This window comes from Sorex araneus, chromosome 2, assembly GCF_027595985.1.
Source record: "Sorex araneus isolate mSorAra2 chromosome 2, mSorAra2.pri, whole genome shotgun sequence".
NCBI lineage: Eukaryota > Metazoa > Chordata > Mammalia > Eulipotyphla > Soricidae > Sorex > Sorex araneus.
In genome coordinates this window covers 33,267,840-33,289,077 of record NC_073303.1, presented here as the reverse complement: position 1 = coordinate 33,289,077, position 21,238 = coordinate 33,267,840, and the positions used below count along the sequence as shown (strand labels likewise).

The 21,238-nt window shown below is 51.2% G+C and overlaps 2 protein-coding genes across 3 annotated transcripts; both read right to left on the bottom strand.

Annotated features, from left to right (window-relative positions):
• Positions 1-3,489: 3,489 nt before the first annotated feature.
• FLOT1 (flotillin 1) lies at positions 3,490-18,709 on the bottom strand. Of its 2 annotated transcripts, none has more exons than XM_055128629.1 (13): positions 18,582-18,709; positions 18,245-18,301; positions 17,914-17,989; positions 17,733-17,823; positions 17,398-17,541; positions 17,022-17,141; positions 16,728-16,823; positions 16,391-16,543; positions 6,745-6,926; positions 6,320-6,365; positions 6,065-6,202; positions 5,689-5,853; positions 3,490-3,803 (listed from the first exon to the last, which is right to left on the bottom strand). In XM_055128629.1, the coding sequence occupies exons 2-13, from the start codon at positions 18,285-18,287 to the stop codon at positions 3,774-3,776; spliced, it is 1,284 nt and encodes a 427-aa protein (XP_054984604.1). In that variant the 5' UTR covers positions 18,288-18,301; positions 18,582-18,709; the 3' UTR covers positions 3,490-3,773. The 2 variants fall into 2 exon arrangements, with proteins under 2 accessions (XP_054984604.1, XP_054984605.1); XM_055128630.1 differs by lacking the exon at positions 18,582-18,709 and adding an exon at positions 18,474-18,567.
• Positions 18,710-19,012: 303 nt separating this feature from the next.
• Positions 19,013-20,159, bottom strand: IER3 (immediate early response 3). Its single transcript, XM_004619595.2, has 2 exons — positions 19,934-20,159; positions 19,013-19,835 (listed from the first exon to the last, which is right to left on the bottom strand). The coding sequence occupies exons 1-2, from the start codon at positions 20,147-20,149 to the stop codon at positions 19,575-19,577; spliced, it is 477 nt and encodes a 158-aa protein (XP_004619652.1). The 5' UTR covers positions 20,150-20,159; the 3' UTR covers positions 19,013-19,574.
• Positions 20,160-21,238: the final 1,079 nt, after the last annotated feature.

Sequence of the window (21,238 nt, the reverse complement as noted above, 5' to 3'; positions counted from 1 at the left end):
GTGGTGGGGATTAAGGTTGGGCTGTACCCCACCCTTTCTATCTTTCTTGCAAAGGGGCAAAGGTGGTGCTGTAAGCAGAACTCCGGCAAGGGGCCAACCCTTACACATGTTCTACTCCAGCTTCTAAACCAACATGCTTTTTGGCTCACCTGACGTGCACGAGGTTTCTGACTCTGCTCGGGGATGATTGCAGACGTGCTCCAGGGTCTGTATGTGGTGCTAAGATTCAAACCTAGATCTGCTTGCATGCAAGGGAAGCACTGTTCTAGCTTGCTAGATCTCACTATTGAACTTTTTTTTTTATATAATGTAGGAGTACTTCTATTTATTCAGCCATTGATTAAGCTGATTGAATTGGGCATGAACTCCACATTACTTTTTTTTTTTTAAATTCTGAATGTTATAATCTTTTAATTTCCCCCCCTTTATTTTGTTTCACCATGAGATATAGTTATGAAACATTCATGTTTGAACTTTGGTCATACAATCATTAAACACCCATCCCTTCGCCAGTGCACATTTTCGACCACTAAAATCCCCAGTACTCCCCCCTGCAACTCCCACTATTGAACTTCTAGTTTGATATATATGTGTGTGTGTGTGTGTGTGTGTGTGTATGTATATATATATACATATATATATATATATATATATATATATATATAGGGGGGGGTTGGGCCACCTGACAGTGTTCCAGGATAACGCAGTACTAGAGGGATCACAAGGTACCAGGGATGGCCATGTGCAAGACAAGCACCTTATCCCTATACTATCCACCCCTCTGCTTTTCTGATTTTGGGGGGCATCCTCCCAAGCAATGCTCAGGGAGAGTCAGGGGGCCATTTCTAGACACTACGTCCAGTCAGGTTGTTTCAATGTTTGGGCTGTGATGCTGAGTAGCCATAAGGTGCCAGGGATCAAACTCACATACGTACTCCAGCCCTCTGAGTTATCTTTCCATCCGAGTACTATAATTTCTGAGGCAGGGGTGTTGAGCTATACACCTCTGGTGCTATTCCTGGCTCTATTCAGGAGTGACCTATGACATTGTTCAGGGAGCCATGTGTGAGGGGTTTGGCCTTTGGCAGCATGCAAGGCCAACCACCTTTTTCTCTGTTTTTGGAGCCACATCTGCCAGTGATTGGTGACCCCCATGGGATGCTTGGGACTGAACCTAACTTGACTGCCTGCAAGGCAAAGACTATTGCTATACTATAGCTCTGGCCCCAAGGCCAAATGTCACCTATAAAGCCTCCTATATAGTCCCAAATTCTACAACTTTTTCCCACTCTGAAAAGTCCAAAAGACAGGTATGTGGGCTTGTGACTGAAAACTCTGGGTTCAATGGAACCAGGAATGGATGACCACCTATGTCCCCCCATGGTCCAGGCAGTCACACACAAGCCACCTCTGGCTGGTGCCTGATAAACTCATAAATGGCCACGATCCAGAGACTCTGGCCTCTCTCGCTAGAGAGCATAACGTGACACTGCCATAGCCATGCCATTGGCCCCTGTGCCAGGCTGTCTCATTCAGGGCACCCCAGAGGTGGGCCGGTGAGGCCCCTCCCTGCTCCTTGGGATCCAGCCCCAGCTGGGCAGCTGAAAATCCCCAGAACTCAACTGCTGTCATGCTCACAGCCACTCTCCACACGCTCGAGCCTCACCTCGCCTATGAATGAACCTATCGCTGGATCGCGTGACATCTCACACCTCATCACGCATACTCCAAGAGTAGCGCACCACATTTGATGGGGTTTAAAGTAGACGGCAACCAATCTTAGAGGGAAATGTATTTTTACAAATATATACATGTGTATATATATATGTATATATACACATATATACATATATATATATATATATATATATATATATATATATATATATATACCCACACACACATGGCTCAACCCTTAGCAACATATTATTAATCTCTTACAGAAGGGCTTAATGCTTAATGGCCCCTGGGTGAAATAGAACAATCTTCACACACTCTCCTCTAAAGTTTTTCGGAGCATTTTCAGCAGTTTATTCATAACAAACAATACAAAATAAGTTATTTTGGTTCTGATTTGGGGCAGGTGTTGGGGTTTGGGATGAAAATATCCAAAATATGGTGGCGGGAAGGTGTAATAGTGGTGGGATTGGTGTTCTTATACTAAATGTAATCAAATATTGTGAACTACTTTATAAAAAAAGAAGTCCAAAAAGCTAGTTACATTCTAGCTTTCTTTCCTTCTTTCCTTTTTTTTTTTTTTTTTTGCTATACCTATTTTGATGCTCAGGGTTTACTCCTGGCTCTATACCCAAGGACCATTCCTGGAGAGCTCAGGGAACCGGATGGGCTATGGGGATCAAACCTAGGTCAGCCACATATTAGCTAAGTGCCCTACCTGCTGTATTATCACTTCGAACTCCGTCTAGCTTTTTCAATCAGTTCTGCTTTTTACTTGAAGAGGAAAGGAAGGTGGGCCACATCTAGCAGTGCTCAGGGTTTACTTCTTGCTCTGTGCTCTGTAATCACTCCTGACAGGGCTTGGTAGATCATATGTGGTGCTGTGGACTGAACCGGGGTCAGCAGCATGTAAGGCAAGTGCCTTAACAGATGTACTTTCTTTCCAGCCCCTAGTTCTGCTTTCTTAGTTGTTCCTAAGTACCAGGGCTTAGCAGTCATTGTACACAGTTGTGAACCTCTAAGACATTCATTAGTGGGTTTGTTTTGTTTTGGGGGAGTGGAGGGGTTGTCTTGGTGGCGCTTGGACCATGTAGTGCCAATAATTGAATCTGGGCTTCCTGCATGAAAAGCACGTATGTGCACCAGTTCTCTGAGCACAAGCATGTATGTGCTCCATCCTCATCTTTAAGAATGAATTCTGAGGGCCTGGAACGATAGCACAGCGGGTAGGGCATTTGCCTTGCATGTGGCCGACCCAGGTTCGATTCCCAGCATCCCATATGGTATCATGAGCACCGCCAGGAGTAATTCCTGAGTAACCCCTGTGCATTGACGGGTGTGACCCAAAAACAAAAAAAAAAAAAAGAAGAATGAATTCTGGCAAAACACCCAAAAGGACAGAGAGTAAGAGGGATGTGCCTACCATAGAGGCAATGGGTGGGAAGGGATGGGGGTGGTGGGGAGGGATACCGGGAACATTGGTGGTGGAGAATGGGCACTGGTGGAGGGATGGGTACTTGAACATTTGACTGAAACACAATCATGAAAGTTATGTAACTATATCACAGTGATTCATTAAAATAAAAAAAGTAAATTAAAAAAATAATGAATTCTAGGGCTGGAGCAATAGCACAGTGGGTAGGGCATTTGCCTTGCACGCAGCCAACCCAAGTTCGATCCCCGCATCCCATATGGTCCCCAAGCACCACCAGGAGTAATTCCTTAGTACAGAGCCAAGAATAACCTCTGAGCATCACTGGGTGTGACCCAAAAAGCAAAAAGCAAAAAAAAAAGAAAAAAGAATTCTGTACATTCTGATTTTAGACATTCTAATTTTATTAAAACTTAAATAAGTTGGGGGTAGGATGGGATCAGCAAAATGCTTGACAGGACCCCTGGGGGAGTGGCTGTCTTGGCAGTGTGGGGGTCAAGAGAAAGGAGCAGCCCTTCCCATCCCAGGCAAGGCACAGGCTAATTTGGCAGGGAGATGAGGGCTGGAGACCAGGCCCAACACGCATGCTGGAGGTCAGCTGAAGGTCATGCAATAAGGGGACCATCAGGCAACTCGAACCACGAGGGCAGGTGTCGGCAAAGGCTCAGGCTGTTCGCAATGGCTTGTGATTTACCTGGCAAAAAGACAAAGTACGTGAACTTGGGAACCAGGTTGTCCCCAATTTCCAGGAATCTTCCCGGAATCTTGAGGTTTTCTGGCGCCCATGATAGTATTTAAGTAAAAGATGGGGAGAGTTTGGAACACTACCATTAACTACCATTACTACTACCCTTAACAGTATTGTAAATCACAGTGCCTAAAATAAATATGGGCTTTTTTTCGTTGGGCCACCCATTAGTGATGCTCAGGGGTTATTCTGGCTCTGCAGTCAGGAATTATCCTGGCAGTGCTCAGGGATGCTGAGGGTCAAACCTGGGTAAGCTGCGTACAATGCAAATGTCCTACCTGCTATACTTTTGCTGTGGCCACTAAAAGATTTTCTTTTGAAAGTGGGAAAGGGGAAAAAAGTGAGAAGGGGGACTTGCTCCTCAATCCCACATTCTCCCTTGGACTCATATTTGCTTGTCTCTATGTCTCTTTGCTTTTTTCCCTCTGGAGAGGCCTGTGTTCTCTCTTGAATATGTACTTCCTCTCTTCCTCCCACCTCACGTCCAACTTTCAATACACTATCTTACTTCACCATTTAAAAAGAAGCGGGGACTGGGGCTGGCGTGATAGCACAGCGGGTAGGGCGTTTGCCTTGCACGCGGTCGACCCGGGTTCGAATCCCAGCATCCCATATGGTCCCTTGAGCACTGAGAGGGATAATTCCTGAGTGCATGAGCCAGGAATGACTCCTGTGCATTGCCAGGTGTGACCCAAAAAGCAAAAAAAAAAAAAAAAAAAAAAAAAAAAAGCGGGGACGGGGCTGGAGCAATAGCACAGCAGATAGGGCATTTGCATTGTACATGGCCAACCCGGGTTCGAGTCCCAGCACCCCATATGGTCCCCTGAGCACCTCCAGGAGTAATTCTTAAGTGCAGAGCCAGGAGTAACCCCTGATTATCGCTGGGTGTGACCCAAAAGGCAAAAAAAAAAAAAAAAAATCCGGGAGGGCCTGGGCCTTGCTTACAGAATCCAGGTGTCTAAGGCTCCCCTGAAAACTTTCAGAACCCAGTCTGAATGTCCATGATAGGGTTCTATGCTTTTGTGTCTGATTTGATATATTCAGAGGCACCTAACAAGTTAGATGGCAAACCTGATCTTTTTTTTTTAGGGCAGGTTCAGGGGCTATTCCTGGTTCTGTCTCAGAAATAATCCCTGATGGTCCTCAAGGGACTATGTGTGGTGGTGGGTGACCAGGGTTGGCTGCATGTAAGTAAGGTAAGGGCTGTATTATCTCTGGCCCTGGCTAACCTAATTTTTTTTTTCTTTTTTGGGTCACACCCAGTGATGCTCAGGGGTTACTCCTGGCTCTGCACTCAGGCATTACTCCTGACAGTGCTGCGGGACCACATGGAATGCCGGGAATTGAACCCGGGTTGGCCCCGTGCAAGGCAAATGCCCTACCTGCTGTGCTATCGCCCCAGCCCCCATGGCTAGCCTAATTTTAAGGTGAGAAAATGGTTACAGAGGAGCTGATAACATGTCCAGGGTCAGAGCATTCACACCAAAGCATTTCTAGATCCTTCTCTGGGAGCGTCGGAATTAACTGCCACACGCTGCCACTCACGTTCTTAACCTGGCATGCCCAGGATCAGAGCCAGCCTGGGTCTAAAGCCGGGCTCTGGCATCTGTACCGCATAAGGTTGGTACCTGAACAAAGCGAGTTTTTTTTTTTTTTTTGGAATCCCTACCTACCCCAGGGTAGTTTAAGTAGAAAAAAAAAATTTTTTTTTTTTCAAAACACACTTTGGGCATATAGCACACACTACGTAAGTACCAGGCGCCAGAACTGCTGGGTCCACGTGCAGGAAGGCCCAGCTCCGTGCCCGGGCCCCGTCCTCCAACGGCCTCACCTGGGAGATGCTGATGCCCGTAAGTCTCTCCACGCTCTCCGGCAGGCGGTTCAGGATGTCCAGCACCTCTCCGGTCACTTTGGCGGCTCCCACAGCTCCACTTCCACTGGACACCAGTGTGATCTTGTTGGCAGAGGTCAGTGGCCCGCTGATCTCCTCTGCCACCTGGCGGGTGACACGCCTACTAAATGTCTGTGGCCTAGCCTCCCCCTGAGAGTCTGAGCCTCTGTCCTCCTGCTCATCCCTCCTGCCCGCCCCCCCACCCCCGTGCTCAGTGCCTCCATTCCCACCAGCAATTTCTGGGTCGCCCAGTTCTCCCTCACCCCTCAGTCCCCAGTCCTGTCCCTCCACGCCTGGGGCCCACACAACTGCAGACCTGGGGCAGTTTCTCCAGCAGCATGTCCAGCTGAGCCGCCTCCTGGTAGAGCTGGAACGCCTCTGCCTTCTTGGCCATCTGCTCAGCCTCTGCCCGGGCCCGGGCTTCGATGGCAAAGGCCTCGGCCTCCCCGCGCATCTGGGCAGGGCGCGGTTAGAGTCCACTTAGACCGAGGTGGCAGTGAGCAAGGAATGGCCATTTAAGCAATCAATCCGCGCTCCCTCCATAGGACCATGGGGGGCCCTCTGAACTCACCCGCACAGACTCAGCTTCGGCCTCAGCCTGCATGATCAGCTGGGACCTGGGTGAGAAGGGAAGTGCAGGGAGGGGCTCTCCTGGGCCCGGCCCCCAGGAGCAAGTGGGTCTGGCACCCTCAACTCCACAGGAGGGGGCAGGAGCAATAGCACAGTGGGTAGGGCATTTGCCTTGCACGCGGCAGACCCAGGTTCGAGTCTCAGCATCCCATACGGCCCCCTGAGCACCGCCAGGGGTAATTCCTGAGTGCAAGGCCAGGAGTGAGCCCTGTGCATCGCCCGGTATGACCCAAAAAGCAAAGCAAAACAAAACAAAACAAAAAAAACAAACTCTGCCGGGGACCAGGTGGTAAAAAGGTCCAGCTCATCTGGAGGCTGGGGTGGGCCTTCAGCGAAGGGGCCCAGAGGGGCCGGCAGGGGCCTTACCTCTCGGCCTCTGCTAGGCGCTCGAGCCTGTAGCGCTCAGCCTCGGCAGGCTTCCGCACTCGGGCCTCCAGTTCCTTCTCCCGGCGGGCGATCTCCTGCTCCTGCACTGCCACCTGCTGGGCCCGCTCCACCACCTGCACCTGGACCCGCTGCTCCTCGATCTGCTGCTTGGTCTTGGCCACCTGGGGAGGGGGCGCGAGCAGTCAGCTGAAGAGCAAAGCACCCAAGATCAACAGACGGGAGCCAGGCCGCCTGGGTGGTAAAAGCACCTGGGTGTAAAAGCAGAGAGGCAATGAAGGGGGTCCGAGCACAAGCAGTCCTCTAGCAAAGTCCATGTCCTTGCATAGATCCAAGGCCTGGCCTGGGCCCTTCTCCCGCCAATGGCACTTGCTGCACACCAGCCACGTGCAGATTCAGACAAGTACACTGACGTCTTGTCTGCACCGATGGACTCGCCGAACAATGAAGCTTAACACAATATGACACAGATGTCTTTTTTTTTTTTTTTTTTGCTTTTTGGGTCACACCCCGCATTGCACAGGGGTTACTCCTGGTTCTGCACTCGGGAATTACTCCTGGCAGTGCTTGGGGGACCATATGGGAGGAGGCTGGGAATCGAACCCAGGTCGGCCTCGTGCAAGGCAAACACCCTACCCGCTGTGCTATTGCTCCAGCCCGACACAGACGTCTCATCTGCACCCAGTGGTCTTGCCGGACAATGCAACTCTCAGAATGCAGCCACAACACAGTATGACACAGCACTGGGGGCATTTCCATCATCACTGCTATTTATTTTTGTTTTTGGGGCCACACCCAGTGGTGCTCAAGGGTCACTCCTGGGAGTGCTTAGGCGATTACCTGGTGCTGGGGAGCAATCCTGGGGCTCCCACATGCAAAACATGCACTTGAGATCATTTTCTTGGCCCCAAGCACACAGATTTCTAGTTGAATAGCACTGGCCTAGTGTTGTGTGTGTTCACAGCACTACCCAGATGGCTTTTTCCTTTTCAGGTTTCATTTCCTATACCATTTTCTCACAATGACTCTCTGACGACATCCTGACCAAATACAGTACTTCTACATTTTGTGGGGATGGGGACACAACGGGAAGTGCTTGGTGGTTGCTTCTAGCAGTGCTCAGGGTATCAGATGGTGCCGGTGGGCCTCTTGCATGCAAAGCACTCACTCCAGGCTGCTGAGCTGTATCTCGCCAGCTCAGTCTCTTCCCCCATAGGGTGTTTCTTTTGGGGGGGGCTCACACTCGGTGATGCTCAGGGGTTACTCCTGGCATATTGGGGGACCATATGGGATGCTGGGAATTGAACCCGGGTCGCCCTACCCACTGTACTATTACTCCAGCCCCACTTTTCCTTAGTTTTTACCCCTTTTATTTACTTCATAGAATACAAGCAAAATAATGGGATTATTTATTTACTTACATTAGCTGTGTTCTAATGTAAGCTCCAGGATGGCTAAACTGCCTGATTTAGACTTCCATCCTCCCTTCCAAAACCCTGGCACATGATAGTCACTTATTAGATTATTTGTGGAATAAGTCCTTATTTCCTTATTATCTAGCACAGAGCCAGGCACAAAATGAGGAACTGATCCAAGTTGAACAGAGCTCAAATCAACTTAATCTGCTCATTTGCAAAGAAAGACAAAGCTTAAGGACTTTAGATAGAGTCTCATGCAACCCCACCCAATCCGGTTTCTACTGTATTAATGCTTCTCAAACCCCGACATATAAATGACAATGAATCACCCAGGTGCTGGTTCTGAGCCTGTCAGTTTTTTTGTTTGTTTGTTTGTTTTGGGGCCACACCAGCTAGTGCTCAGGGCCTGCTTCTGGTTTGGAACTCAGGGGTCATTCTTGGCAGGAATTGGGGACCCATATGTGGTGCTGGGGATCAAAACTGGGTTGGCCACATACAAGGCAAGCACCCTATCCACTGTACTATCATATCACTCTGTCCCCCCCTTTACATTTTTATTTATTGGTTTTGGCCACACCCAGCAATGTTGAGGGATTGCTCCGGGTTCTCAAAGTCATTCCTGGCGGTGCTCAGGGGACCATATGGGATGCCTCGGATAGAACCCGGATTGGCCATGTGCAAGAGAGGCACCCTACCCACCAAACCCAGGGCTACATATATACAAAGGATATACTTTACACCTGAGTTATATCCCTGGTACCAAAGGATATTTTTGTTTGTTTGTTTGTTTTTTGCTTTTTGGGTCACACCTGGCGATGCACAGGGGTTACTCCTGGCTCTGTACTCAGGAACCACCCCTGGCGGTGCTCAGGGGACCATATGGGATGCTGGGAATTGAACCTGGGTTGGCCACGTGCAAGGCAAATGCCCTACCCACTGTGCTATTGTTCCAGCCCCTTGGGTGGTCTTTTTAAGTACTGAATGCATCAAAACATACAGACAGCACAAAAATGCAAAAAAAAAAAATGACAGTAAGTGTATTGTAAAAATTGACACTACTTGTAGTATGAGAGCTGAAAGAAAGAAGAACATCTTGTTCAACTTCAGCTGGTCACTCTGCTTATCTGCAGATGATCACAAAAGTTGTCAAGTACTGACTAGGGGGTTAGCTGGTGAATTTTAGCACATGTAGGATCTGCAATAACAAGGATCAACAGACCTCTGTGTAGTATCAAAGAGCTGCCCACAAGGCTTCTTGCAGGATTCAAGCTCAAGTGCACCTCAGGTCTATGAGTACCCTTCGCAGATCAGTAAAAGGTCTAGCCGCTTTGAGTTTTCCCCACCCCCGCAATCAAGTCCATATCTTATCCATCTCTCTGCCTTTCACTGCTGTCAGAACACTAAGAATCAGCTACTGGGGCTGGAGTGATAGCACAGCGGAAGAGCTACTGGGGCTGGAGGGATAGCGCAGCTGGTAGGGCGTTTGCCTTGCACACGGCCAGCCCAGGTTCGATTCCCAGCATCCCATATGGTCCCCTGAGCACCGCCAGGAGTAATTCCTGAGTGCAGATCCAGGAGTAACCCCTGTGCATTGCCGGGTGTGACCTAAAAAGCTAAAAGAAAAAAAAAATTAGCTCATCTGAATTTTCATTAGATCATCTGATTGTGTGTACTAGTCGACACCATTTCACAAGCCTGACCTCCAGGTCCTCATCTTTTCCACCCTCTGTGTTCCTACAGGGCTGCTGGGAGACTGGGGGAACACAGGGGTACACAGCACCCTGCCATTGGTTCCATGTGGCCTGTGACCAAGAAAGTCAGCAATTTAGTTCCCCCTCAATGCCCTGTGTTCCTTTTTGTAGAGGTTTAGATCATAGATAAGAGTCAGAAATATTTCCCCTTTTCAATATGAGATTTCTGAGGAAGTAAACAAGTGGTATGTGACATAATCTAACGAGGAATAATCTTTTTGAGGGGCCGGAGAGATAGTTCAAGGGGCTGAGCACATGCTTTACAGAAAATCCAGGTTCAATCCCCAGCACTGTCTGGCCCACAGAGCACCACCAGGTGTAGCCCAAAAAGAACAATACAAGGAAGACTGGTGGAAGCAAATAGAGCCATTGATCTTCAATAAATATTTTCTCAATGCAATATTTTTCCTTCTCTTGTCCCATTCACTATCTAAATCATTGCTATCCATAGAATTTTTATTAAAAATGTTCCTTCACCTGGTTGGAGCAATTGTACAATGGGCAGAGTGTTTGTTTGCCTGCACCTGGTTGATTCGGGTTCAATCCCTGGCATCCCTGGAGCCCACCAAGAGTGATCCCTGAGTGCAGAGTCAGGAGTCAGCCCTGAGCACTGCCGGGTGTGGCCCCTAAACAAAATAAAACAAAAAATGTTCCTTGGGAAGGCCAGAGAGATAGGATAACAGTACTTGCACAGAGCTGATGTGGGTTTGATCCTCAACACCCCATATAGTCCCCCAAGCCGCCAAGAGTGATCCCTGAGTGCTGAGCCAGAAGTAAGCACTGAGCACAGCAAGGCGTGGCCCCAAAATAAAACACAACAAAAAACAAACCATAAAATTTCCTTGGGCCAGAGCGATAGTACAGTGGGTAGGGGGCACTTGCCTTGCACGCAGCCTACCCGAGTTCAATCCCGGTATCACATAAATGTTCCCTGTGCACTGTCAGGAGTAATTCCCGAGTGCAGAGCCAACCTCTGAGCAGAGCCGGGGATGGCCCTAAAACAAAATGAAACAAAAACTGAAAAAACTTCCTTGTCTGCACTTTCCAAATGATGAACTCTCTCCAGATGTGAAATTGTGTACTTGAAAGGAAGTTGAAACATATAAAGAACTGAAATTTAACTTTATCAAATTTTAAGGAAAGCAAACAGCTGGACTGGAGAGGAAGCTCAATGGGCTGGAATTCATGTTTTGCATGCTAGAAGCCCGGATCCAATTCCCAGCACTTCCCACAGGAGGTCTACTCCTGGGGCCCTGCTCCGGCGTCACTCCCAGGTAAGAAATGATCCTCCAACACTACTGGGAGCAACAGCAGAGCCCAGGACCAGGAGGAGCCCCTAAGAAATGCAAGGTGTGGTTAAAAAAAAAAAAAAAGGAAATTAAATAACCACCAAGTATTGTATTATCACAGAGCTATTTAAAGGAATCCTGTCTTGGGGCTGGAGCAATAGCACAGCGGGTAGGGTGCTTGCCTTGCACTCGGCCAACCCAGGCTGACGCAGGTTCGAATTCCAGTATCCCATATGGTCCCCTGAGCACCGCCAGGGGTAATTCCTGAGTGCAGAGCCAGGAGTAACCCCTGTGCATCGCTGGGTGTGACCCAAAAAGAAAAAAAAAAAAAAAGGAATCCCGTCTCTTTATTCATCTATTCTTCACCGGTCCACCAAAATTAAGTCCCAGTAGATGTCAGCTGCAGGCCCAAGGAGGTAGCTCAAAGAGCTACTGTGTATACTCTGCATGTGGGAGACCTGGGTTCAATTCTTAAAACTCTGTGTTCCTCAGAACACTGCCAGGAGTAACGGCTGAACAATTTGCTGGGAGTAGCTCCTGAGTACCACCGATATGCCCGAAAACAAATTAAAAATGTTTAATAAAAAAATAAATAAGAGACAATTAAACAGTATACCAGTTAAAGCACTTACTATGCCTGTGGCTAGTCCCAATTCATAAATTCATATCTCCAGCACCAACCAAAAAAAAAAAAGAACATACCGAGCACTACAGGGTATGGCTGAAACTGTCCCCACCTCTGCCGACCCCATGTGCCCCCCCCTCACCAAAAGTAACACTTTTATGTTTTGGGTTACACCCAAGGGTGCTCAGCTATCACTTCTGGTGGTGCTTGGGAGACCACATGGGATGCTGGAGATTGAATCCAGGTTGGCCACATGCAAGACAAGTGCCTTACCCACTGTACTATGGATCCAACCCCTAGTATTTTTTTTTTATTATTTAGGTTCTTGGTCACACCCAGCAACACTCAGAGGTCACTACTGGCTCCGTGTTCAGTTAATCACTCCTGAGAGAGCTCAGGAACCATATGGGATGCTAGGGATCGAACCCAGCTAACACCCTACCTGCTCTGGCTCCAGACTTTTTTTTTTTTTTTTGCTTTTTGGGTCACACCCGGCAATGCAGAGGTTACTCCTGGCTCTGCACTCAGGAATCACCCGTGGCGGTGCTCAGGGGACCATATGGGATGCTGGGAATTGAACCCGGGTCGAATGCGTGAAAGGCAAACGCCCTACCCGCTGTGCTATTGCTCCAGCCTCCAGACTTTTGTTTTAATTTAATTTAATTTTTTTTTTTTTGCTTTTTGGGTCACACCTGGCGTTGCACAGGGTTACTCCTGGCTCTGCACTCAGGAATTACTCCAGGTGGTGCTTGGGGGACCATATGAGATGTTGGGAATCGAACCTGGGTCGGCCACGTGCAAGGCAAATGCCCTACCTGCTGTACTGTCGCTCCATCCCCTAGACTTTTATTTTTTAATAAAAGGAGTTACTTTGCTCTCTTTCTTCGACCACTCTCTGAATCTCTCTCCAACTCTCTTCCTGGACCGGTATCTCCCTCTTTTCACAGACTACAGGATCAGGTCTAGGAAGCCCTTCACTACTGTCCAAGAGGTACGAGTCACGGGAGCTTGGGCTGGAATAAACTGTAAGATTTTTTTTTCTTTTTTTTTTGCTTTTTGGGTCACACCTGGCGATGCACAGGGGTTACTCCTGGCTCTGCGCTCAGGAATTACTCCTGGCGGTGCTCAGGGGACCATATAGGATGCTGGGAATCAAACCTGGGTTGGTCGCGTGCAAGGCAAACGCCCTACCCGCTGTGCTATCGCTCCAGCCCCTAACCTGTAAGATTTTCAACCCCAAACCTTATCGAGGCCCCAAAAAAGTGCATGTCCAGGGGAGGACCGAGTCCTGCCCTATCAGCTACTAGAGTGAAACCGGAAACCTTGGAAAGAATGTCCACATGGCAAGTGTGACCCAAACAACCACAGCAGATCTAAGTCTTGCAAAACAATCTAGGAAAAATCAATGCAAGTTTGAAATTTCTGCAGAGTAATACAAAATTATTTTTGGTGGACTATCTAAGGATGATCAGTTTATAAGACCTAAAAATAAGTGGGTTTTTTTTTTTTTTTTTTTTTTTTTTGCTTTTTGGGTCACACCTGGCAATGCACAGGGGTCACTCCTGGCTCTGCATTCAGGAATTACCCCTGGTGGTGCTCAGAGGACCATATAGGATGCTGGGAATTGAACCCGGGTTGGCTGTGTGCAAGGCAAACACCCTACCCGCTGTGTTACCATTCCAGCCCCCTAAAAATAAGTGTTTTATGTTACTAATGTGGTACTCATAATGGATCCAACGAATGTTTTAGTTGGTTTATCAATGGCATCCTTTGGAATGCTCAACAAATAAAAGTTTTCATCATTAATCCATCTTTGGATTAATAATCATAGAAGACAAAGCTACACCTTGTCTTCTATGCCAATGCAAATTTCTAATAATAAATGTCACTGTCAACAACAAAAATAAATAAAAAACAAAGGAGTTACTTTAACTTCGTTGACACACCAGGCCCACAGCCCGGGCCAGAATGTCCCCCTGGACAAGCAGAGCAGGTCAGCTCTGGTTTATCCCATCCAGGTGTCCTGGCACTAGGTGTCCCAAATACATAGTCAGACTCCAGCAGCTCAGAGCCCTTCTTGGATTCTTCTCTGCAATCAGCTACAATGTTCATCTCTTTTATAGTCTTCCTCATATGGAGGGCCTGGAGCAGTATAGAGCGGGTAGGGCGTTTGCCTTGCACACAGCTGATCCGGGTTCGATTCCTGGCATCCCATATGGTCCCCTGAGCACTGCCAGGAGTAATTCCTCAGTGCAGAACTAGAACTAACCCCTGAGCATCTTTAAGCATGGCTCCCAAAACAACAACAACAAAAAAGATAGGAGTGAGGTCGGGATGAAGAGTTGGGATCCAGAGAAGAAGTACAGTGACTCAGAGAGCCTGACCCAAGAGCACATACACAAGATTCAAATCCTGGAGCCTCACGTATTGGGACAGCGATCCTGGAAGCTCAGCTGTCTGCCATCCTGGCACCACAAGGAATCCTGTGGTTGGGCCAGAGTGATAGTGCAGCAGGTAGGGCGTTTGCCTTTTGCATGCGGCAGATACCGGTTCAATCCCTGGCGTCTCATAAGGTCCCCAGAGCACTGCCAGGAGTAATTTCTGAGTGCAGAGCCAGGAGTAACCCCTGAGCATCGCTGGGTGTGACTCAAAAAAAGAACCAATAACAACAAAAAATAAGTGGTGGCTGCCCTGTAGCCAGGTAAACACCATGAAAAAGGGGACCTTATTCTATTTTTTTTTTTTTTTGCTTTTTGGGTCACACCTGGCGATGCACAGGGGTTTCTCCTGGCTCATGCACTCAGGAATTACTCCTGGCGGTGCTCAGGGGACCCTATGGGATGCTGGGAATCGAACCTGGGTCGGCTGCGTGTAAGGCAAATGCCCTACCCACTGTGCTATTGCTCTAGCCCCTCGGGACCTTATTCTTTTAGCAAACTGTAACAAGCAATATAAAATAAATTACTGAGGGCCTGCCATGGCAGCAGGCTTAAGGAAAGCTGGGGAAAATTCGAGATAATGGTGGGGGGAAGGTGCAGTGGCGGTGGGGTTGGTGTTGGTATATTGAATGTCTGAAACACATCATCATGAACAATTTTGTAAACCACAGTGTTTATATAAGTTGTAAGGAAAAATAATTTTTTTTTTTAAAAAGGGAATCTTGGGGGCCAGAGAGATAGTACTGGGTTTAGTTAAGGTGCTTGTCTTGCAGGTGGCTGACCCTGATTTGAATCCCCTACACCACATATGGTCCCTGAGCACCACAAGTGATCCTTGAGCACTGCTGGGTGTGGCTTAAAAGCTAAAAAATAAAAAGTGGCAGGGGGAAGGTATGATCACTACTGAGCCCATCAGACAGAAAGATTCATGAGCCACAAGGGCAGGAAATGTGACTCTGATGAGCACATGTGCACTCCCCCCAGGGACCAACCCGTGTGCAAATGTTAGTAAGTACCATAGTCAAGTGTGTACAACCTGATCTCCCAGTGAGCATCACAGGCATAAATGAACATCACAACCAGACAGGAGTGCGACCTGCCATAACAAATCAGTAGCAACAACAACCAACAGCACGGCAGATGCAGAAGAATAAGAACGAAGGGAGCAGAGGAGCAGAATTAAAAGAATCAAGGGGCTGGAGAGAGAGTACAGTGGGTCGGGTGCTTGCCTTGCAGACTGCTTACCTGGGTTCTATCCCTGGCACTCCATATGGCCCACTCAGCCTTGCCAGGAGTGATACCATCCCTGAATGAAGAGCCAGGAGTAAGCCCTGAGCACCACTGGGTGTGGCCCAGAAGCAAAAAAAAAAAAAAAAAAAGGGGGGGGGCAGCAGGGTGGAGTTGAGGGTGGGCAGAGAGATAATATAGCTGATACAGCTGGGAGGGCTCTGAGTTTAATTCCTGACGCCAGATATGGTCCCTGGAGCCCTGCCTGAGTGATCCCTGAGTGCAGAGCCAGAAGCAAGTCCCGAGCACAGGCAGGTGTGGCCCGAAAACAACAACAACAACCCAGGGCTGAGCACACGCTTTGAATGCAAGGGGTGAGGATTTGATCCCTTGCACCACTGACTCCAGAGAACAGCCAGGAGCAACCCCTGAGCACTGCCAGATGTGACTCTCGAACCAGTAACAACAAGAACAACGGTAATAAAATTAAGGGATAAAATAAAAAAAGAATGTTAGAGCATTTGCTCTGCGTGTGTGAGGCCCCTGATTCAATCCTGGCACGAGAGAGTAACAATAAAATGCTATTTCTTCTCCTTCTTTTTTTTTTTTCTTTTTGGGTCACACCCAGCGATGCTCAGGGGTCACTCCTGGCTCTGCACTCAGGAATTTCCCCTGGCCGTGCTCAGGGGACCATATGGGCTGCTGGAAATCGAACCTGGCTCAGCTGCGTGCAAGGCAAATGCCCTACCCGCTGTACTCCAGCCTCTAAAATGCTATTTTTTCTTAAAACAACACAAAGAAGCAGAAACCAGAAAAGTAAGACGCGACACTGTGAGCCAGAGAAGGCCAGTGAGGATGGAGGAAGCGCGTGTGGCCTGACCTGCAGCTGGTAGGCCAGGTCGGCCTGCGCCCGGCGCGTGTTGACCTCGATGTCGTAGGCGGCCTTCTTCAGCTCATAATCCCTCTGCGCCTTGGCCATCTCGATCTCACTCAAGTACTGTGCGGACACTTTTTCCTGCTTGGCTTTGGCCTCCTGTCCAAGCAGACACCAGGTGAGAGTAGGGTGAGGAGGTCCAAAGTGGGGGTCCCTACTCCCCTCCGACTCTCCTCACCGCACCCTTCCCCCTGCCAGCTCAACCAGCCTCCATTCCACTGTGCTCTTTTCCTCTCACCCCGTGTGTGCCCAAGAAGCCCACCAAAGGTCCCCCGTCTCTCACCCGGATTCCTGCATCTCTCTTGGCTTCTGCTTCCCCGATGCGAGCATCCTTCTGGACTTGAGCTGTGCGAGCCTTCCCCAAGGAGTGCAAATAGTCCTGCGGGAGAAATGCAGAAATCGGAGTCCTGGAGGGTTGGAGGCTTAGCAGGGCAATGCCTGCGACACTGTGGGCGGGGCTGGTACAATAACAAGGAGCTAAAAGAGTATTAATACTGCCAGAAACACGCGATCAAAAGAACTGATTAAAAAATGGAGGTGGGGACAGGGAAAGAAGCGGAGGCTGGCTCCCAAGCACCTGGTCATCGTGGATGTCCTTTAACGTGTAGCTGACCACGCTGATGCCCATATTGACCAGGTCTGAGGAAGCCACTTTGAAAACCTGCTCTGAGAATTTCTGCCGGTCCTTATAGATTTCCTAGGATAACAGGAGGGTGGGAAGAAAGAACTCAGCAAACTGACCTAGCTGGGCACCTGGGCCCCCCTCCGCCTGGCATCCCTTGAACCCCCCTCTTGTTTGGTTTTGGCTCACACCTGGCTGTGCTTACGGCTTACTCCCGACTCTGCTCAGGGTGCCGTATGTGGTACCCAGAATCGTACTTGTGCAAGGCAAGTACCTGCCCACTGTGCTTTCTCCCGCCCCATTTCCAGCTCTTTCCTCGTCTCAGGCCCACCTCCACAGTCATGTGGGCCATGATGGCTCTCTGGTGGCCCTCAAGCGTCTCCAGTGCAATGTGAGCAATCTCCGCCTCAGTCTTGCCCAGGAACATCTGGCAGGCGGCTGCCAGCATTTCCTTGTTCTGCCCTTGGATTTTCACCTGTGGCAGAGGGGTGGGAGATGGTGTCTCTCTCATGGAGCCAGGGACAAAGCAGGGAAGGGAGGAACCGGTGCCTTGGAGGGTCCCTGGACATGGGGAGAGCAGCAGGGACATGACTGAGAAGGCCAAGTCAGATCTGCAGCGCCTGGGTGACAGGGGACTTGAATTGGGAAAGGCTCTAAGAGCCTCACCTGGGCAATGCCAGTGACTGAGATGGGAACCCCGTGGCGAGTGTAAACCTTTTCACTCTTGACATTCAGGGTCAGTGTGTTGAGAGAGATCCTGGGGGGGGAGGAAAAAAGGGTGGACAGTGAGAACAGGAAGAGAGAGAAAATCAGGGATCCTCCCTTCCCTGGCTCTTGTCCCACCTACCTCTGGATTTGCTGGATGCAGGGCAGGACAAAGACACGCCCTCCAGCCACCATGACTGGGGGGCTCCGGCAGAAGCCTGCAGGGAGAGGGCAGGGTGAGCAGAGGGTAGAACCCGCAGGTGGAAAACGGAAGTGGGTAGGATGGGGAGAAACCCCCCCCCCAAGAGGAAACCTGGGAGATGGAAGGAATCTGGGCCTGGAATGCGGTAGCGGCTGGGACTCTCAAGCGGGTAGCTCCTGCAGGCATGCCGGGCGGGTCGGGGCAGCTGACAGCTAGAGGGGCAAGAAGCCAGGGTGGGGGAGTCTCTGGCCGGGAGGAGGTCGGTACTCACCGGAGACCACCATGGCCTCATTTGGGCCGCAGGTGAAAAACATGGCTCAGGTGGGGGCTGGGGGAGAGAGAAAGAAACGCCTCTGCGCTCGGGAAAAGGCGCTGCGGAGTCCGCGGAGGAGCCCCCCCTTTTCCCCCGGCCCCACCCACTCTGCGCCCCCCCCCCCAACACGCCCAGTGCCTTGACGTCCTCCGGCACCGCTATTCTCCCCGAGCGATCGGGCCCGGACCTGGGCCCCGCCTTCGAGGTGGGCGGCTTGTCCTTTATCTGCTCAGGCAGGCGGTCCCGGGCCCGGCCTCTCCGCAGTCCCAGCCCGGTCGCCCCCGCAGCCACCTACCTTCCGCGACGCGGGAGGTCTCGGGCCGGGCGGGGCGCGCAGGCCGCGGGCGCAGGGACAGCCCCCCCCGCCCCGGGCACCGCCTTCCTGGGGGTGTGGCCGCTCCCGCCCCGCCCCGCGCGGCTCGCCCCCGCCGCCCCCTTCCCGGCAGGCCCCGCCCGGCTCCCCCGGGGGTCCGCGCCGCCCCGTCTCCCCGCCCAGGCCGCCGTGCGCTCCGCCCCGCGCGCCGGACGTGACCGCCGGGAAATTGCCTCATTTCGGGCCGGCCGGGGCGGTCACTCGCCGGAAGACCGCGCGGGCCGGGCAGCCGCGCATCCGGCCTCCCTTAGGAGGGCTGGAGGACGCGCAGGGAAGCGTCCACGACCCGGGGGCTGGGGGAGGGGGAGACTGGGCAGCCGCGTCTCGCAAAGATACGCGCACACGACTGTCAGTAAATCGAGTTTATTTGTGTTCATAGAACATACGGGGAGACCCCACAGCCACCACTTGGGGGCGTCTTCGAGGTGCTCGATGGACAGGACCTTATTCCCCAGTGATCCGCCGAAGCCTCACACAGTACATCCGCGGAACTGAGATCTGTGTGTCACCCCCTAAAACCCACCACCGAAATTTTTTCTCCCGGATTCTGGTCCTTTCCCTCCACCCATCCCACAAAAGCTCAATAAATACCACGTAATCTTCATGAGCAGAGGGGGGACACATCTGGCACCCTTGCATAAGTTAAAATAAATATCACATTCACCCCTCCATCACCTAGGGGATGTGCATAAATACACATAAATATTAGGAGCTATGAGCAATAAATTAATGCCGCTGTCCTCGCGCCCCGGCCCGGCGCCGGCGGCTCGCTGGTTCGCACCCCGGCACCGGCTGTAGTGTTGTTGGCTGAACTCGAGTTGCCCCGGCGTTCCAGCGCGGGATTCGCCTGCGCGCACCAGGTACACTGGTGTCGCGGTGGCTTTCAGATTCTTCTCGGGTTTACGAGAGTCCCTGTTAGAAGGCGGCCGGGTGCTGCTGGAGTAAAGCGCTGAGGTCTACGGAGTAGTCTGAGGGCTCTGAAGTCAGGTTAAAAGATTCGATGACTGGGGGCGCTGGGATGGGCACGGGGGACGCGGTGCTGGGGGCGTCTTCCCCGGCCTGGGTCACCGGGACACCCTCTTCGGCCATGAGGATCTGGCAGAAGACGACAGCGAGCAGGATAAAGAGAAGCCTTTTGGCAGGGTTGGGATCCTCGACTGGCAGCTGGCGCCGGACCTGCGGGGAGACAAGGGAAGAAGAGATGAGCTGGGGGCCCCGGAGTCCGGGCCTGTCCCTCGCCTCCCCCGACGGCGCGCTCGGGCGACGACACTCACCACCCGTGGGTAGAGGACCCTGCGGCTGCGCTTTCGGTGCGCGCGCGAGATGCTGGGGCGCGCGGCGGGGGCCACGGCCCGCTCCGGGAGAGGGTCGAAGGTGAAGATCTCGGGGCCCGAGCCCCGTCGAGGGGCCGGGCTGTTGGCGGGGACGGGGGTCGGTGACGGCAGCACGGTCATGGTCATGGTCGGGAAGGAGCTGCGAGAGTGACACATCGTGAACGCAGCAGTGGAGGCGAGTGAGGCGGGGGACGCGCGGCGCGTCTAGTTAAGCAGCAGGGAGGTGGGCGGGCCCCTCTCCGCTCCACCCCCGACGGGGCGCGCCCGCCCGGAGCCCGCGGGAAATTCCGGAGACTGAGCCCAGGGAGGGGGTGGAAGCTTGGTCTGTGCCACCCGCAGCCGCCCCGGTGGGTATTGTGAGGATGTGAGTAGAGTGGGGGCTGGGGGAGATCGGAACGGCCGGCCCGGGTCCGGACATGTGCGCACTGGAGAGGAGCCCACAGGACTGCCCAGAAGACCGTCCAGACACTAGCCCCGTGCTAGACAGAGGCAGTGTGGGACAGGGCCCGAACAAGTTCAGCACCCAGCGCCCACGCACAAGCACCACTTGTAGGTGCGAGTAGAAACGCACCTGGAGAGGGAAGTCGTTAAACGAGTAGCCACGAAGGCTAAGGAAATGCCGGCCCTCAGCTTCTTAAACTTTTCCCACTCACGACCCTTCTGCACCCAAGAAATGCAACACAGGCAAATATGGCCAGGAACATCTCGAGTCCGGCATCTGATTGAGTTTGAATTAATTTCATTTTTGGTCCTTGTAGGGATCAGAAGCTCTCACTGTTGCCAAATTTTTCTCTTGTCTCCTCTCCACCCCCACTTTCAGTTCTTTGACCCCATGTTGGGTAACAATCCACAGGGTTTTTTTTTCTTTTTGGGTCACACCAGGCGATGCATAGGGGTTACACTTGGCTCTGCACTCAGGAATAACTCCTGGCAATGCTTGGGGGAACATGTGGGATGCTGGGAATCAAACCCCAGTCGCTGGCGTGCAAGGCAACCGTCCCTACCCCTTGTGCTATCGCTCCAGCCCCAACAGTTCACAGTTTAATAAGCTAGACTCTAACCCTTGACTGCGTTAGCACAGAGGAAAGCAGGAGAGAGAGAGAGAGAGAGAGAGAGAGAGAGAGAGAGAGAGAGAGAGAGAGAGAGAGAGAATGCAAGCACAAAGGTGCTGAGACTACACAGGGAGTGTCCAGTCAAACTACATACACACTTGGAGGCTGCTGCAGAGGTCCATGAAATACAAAA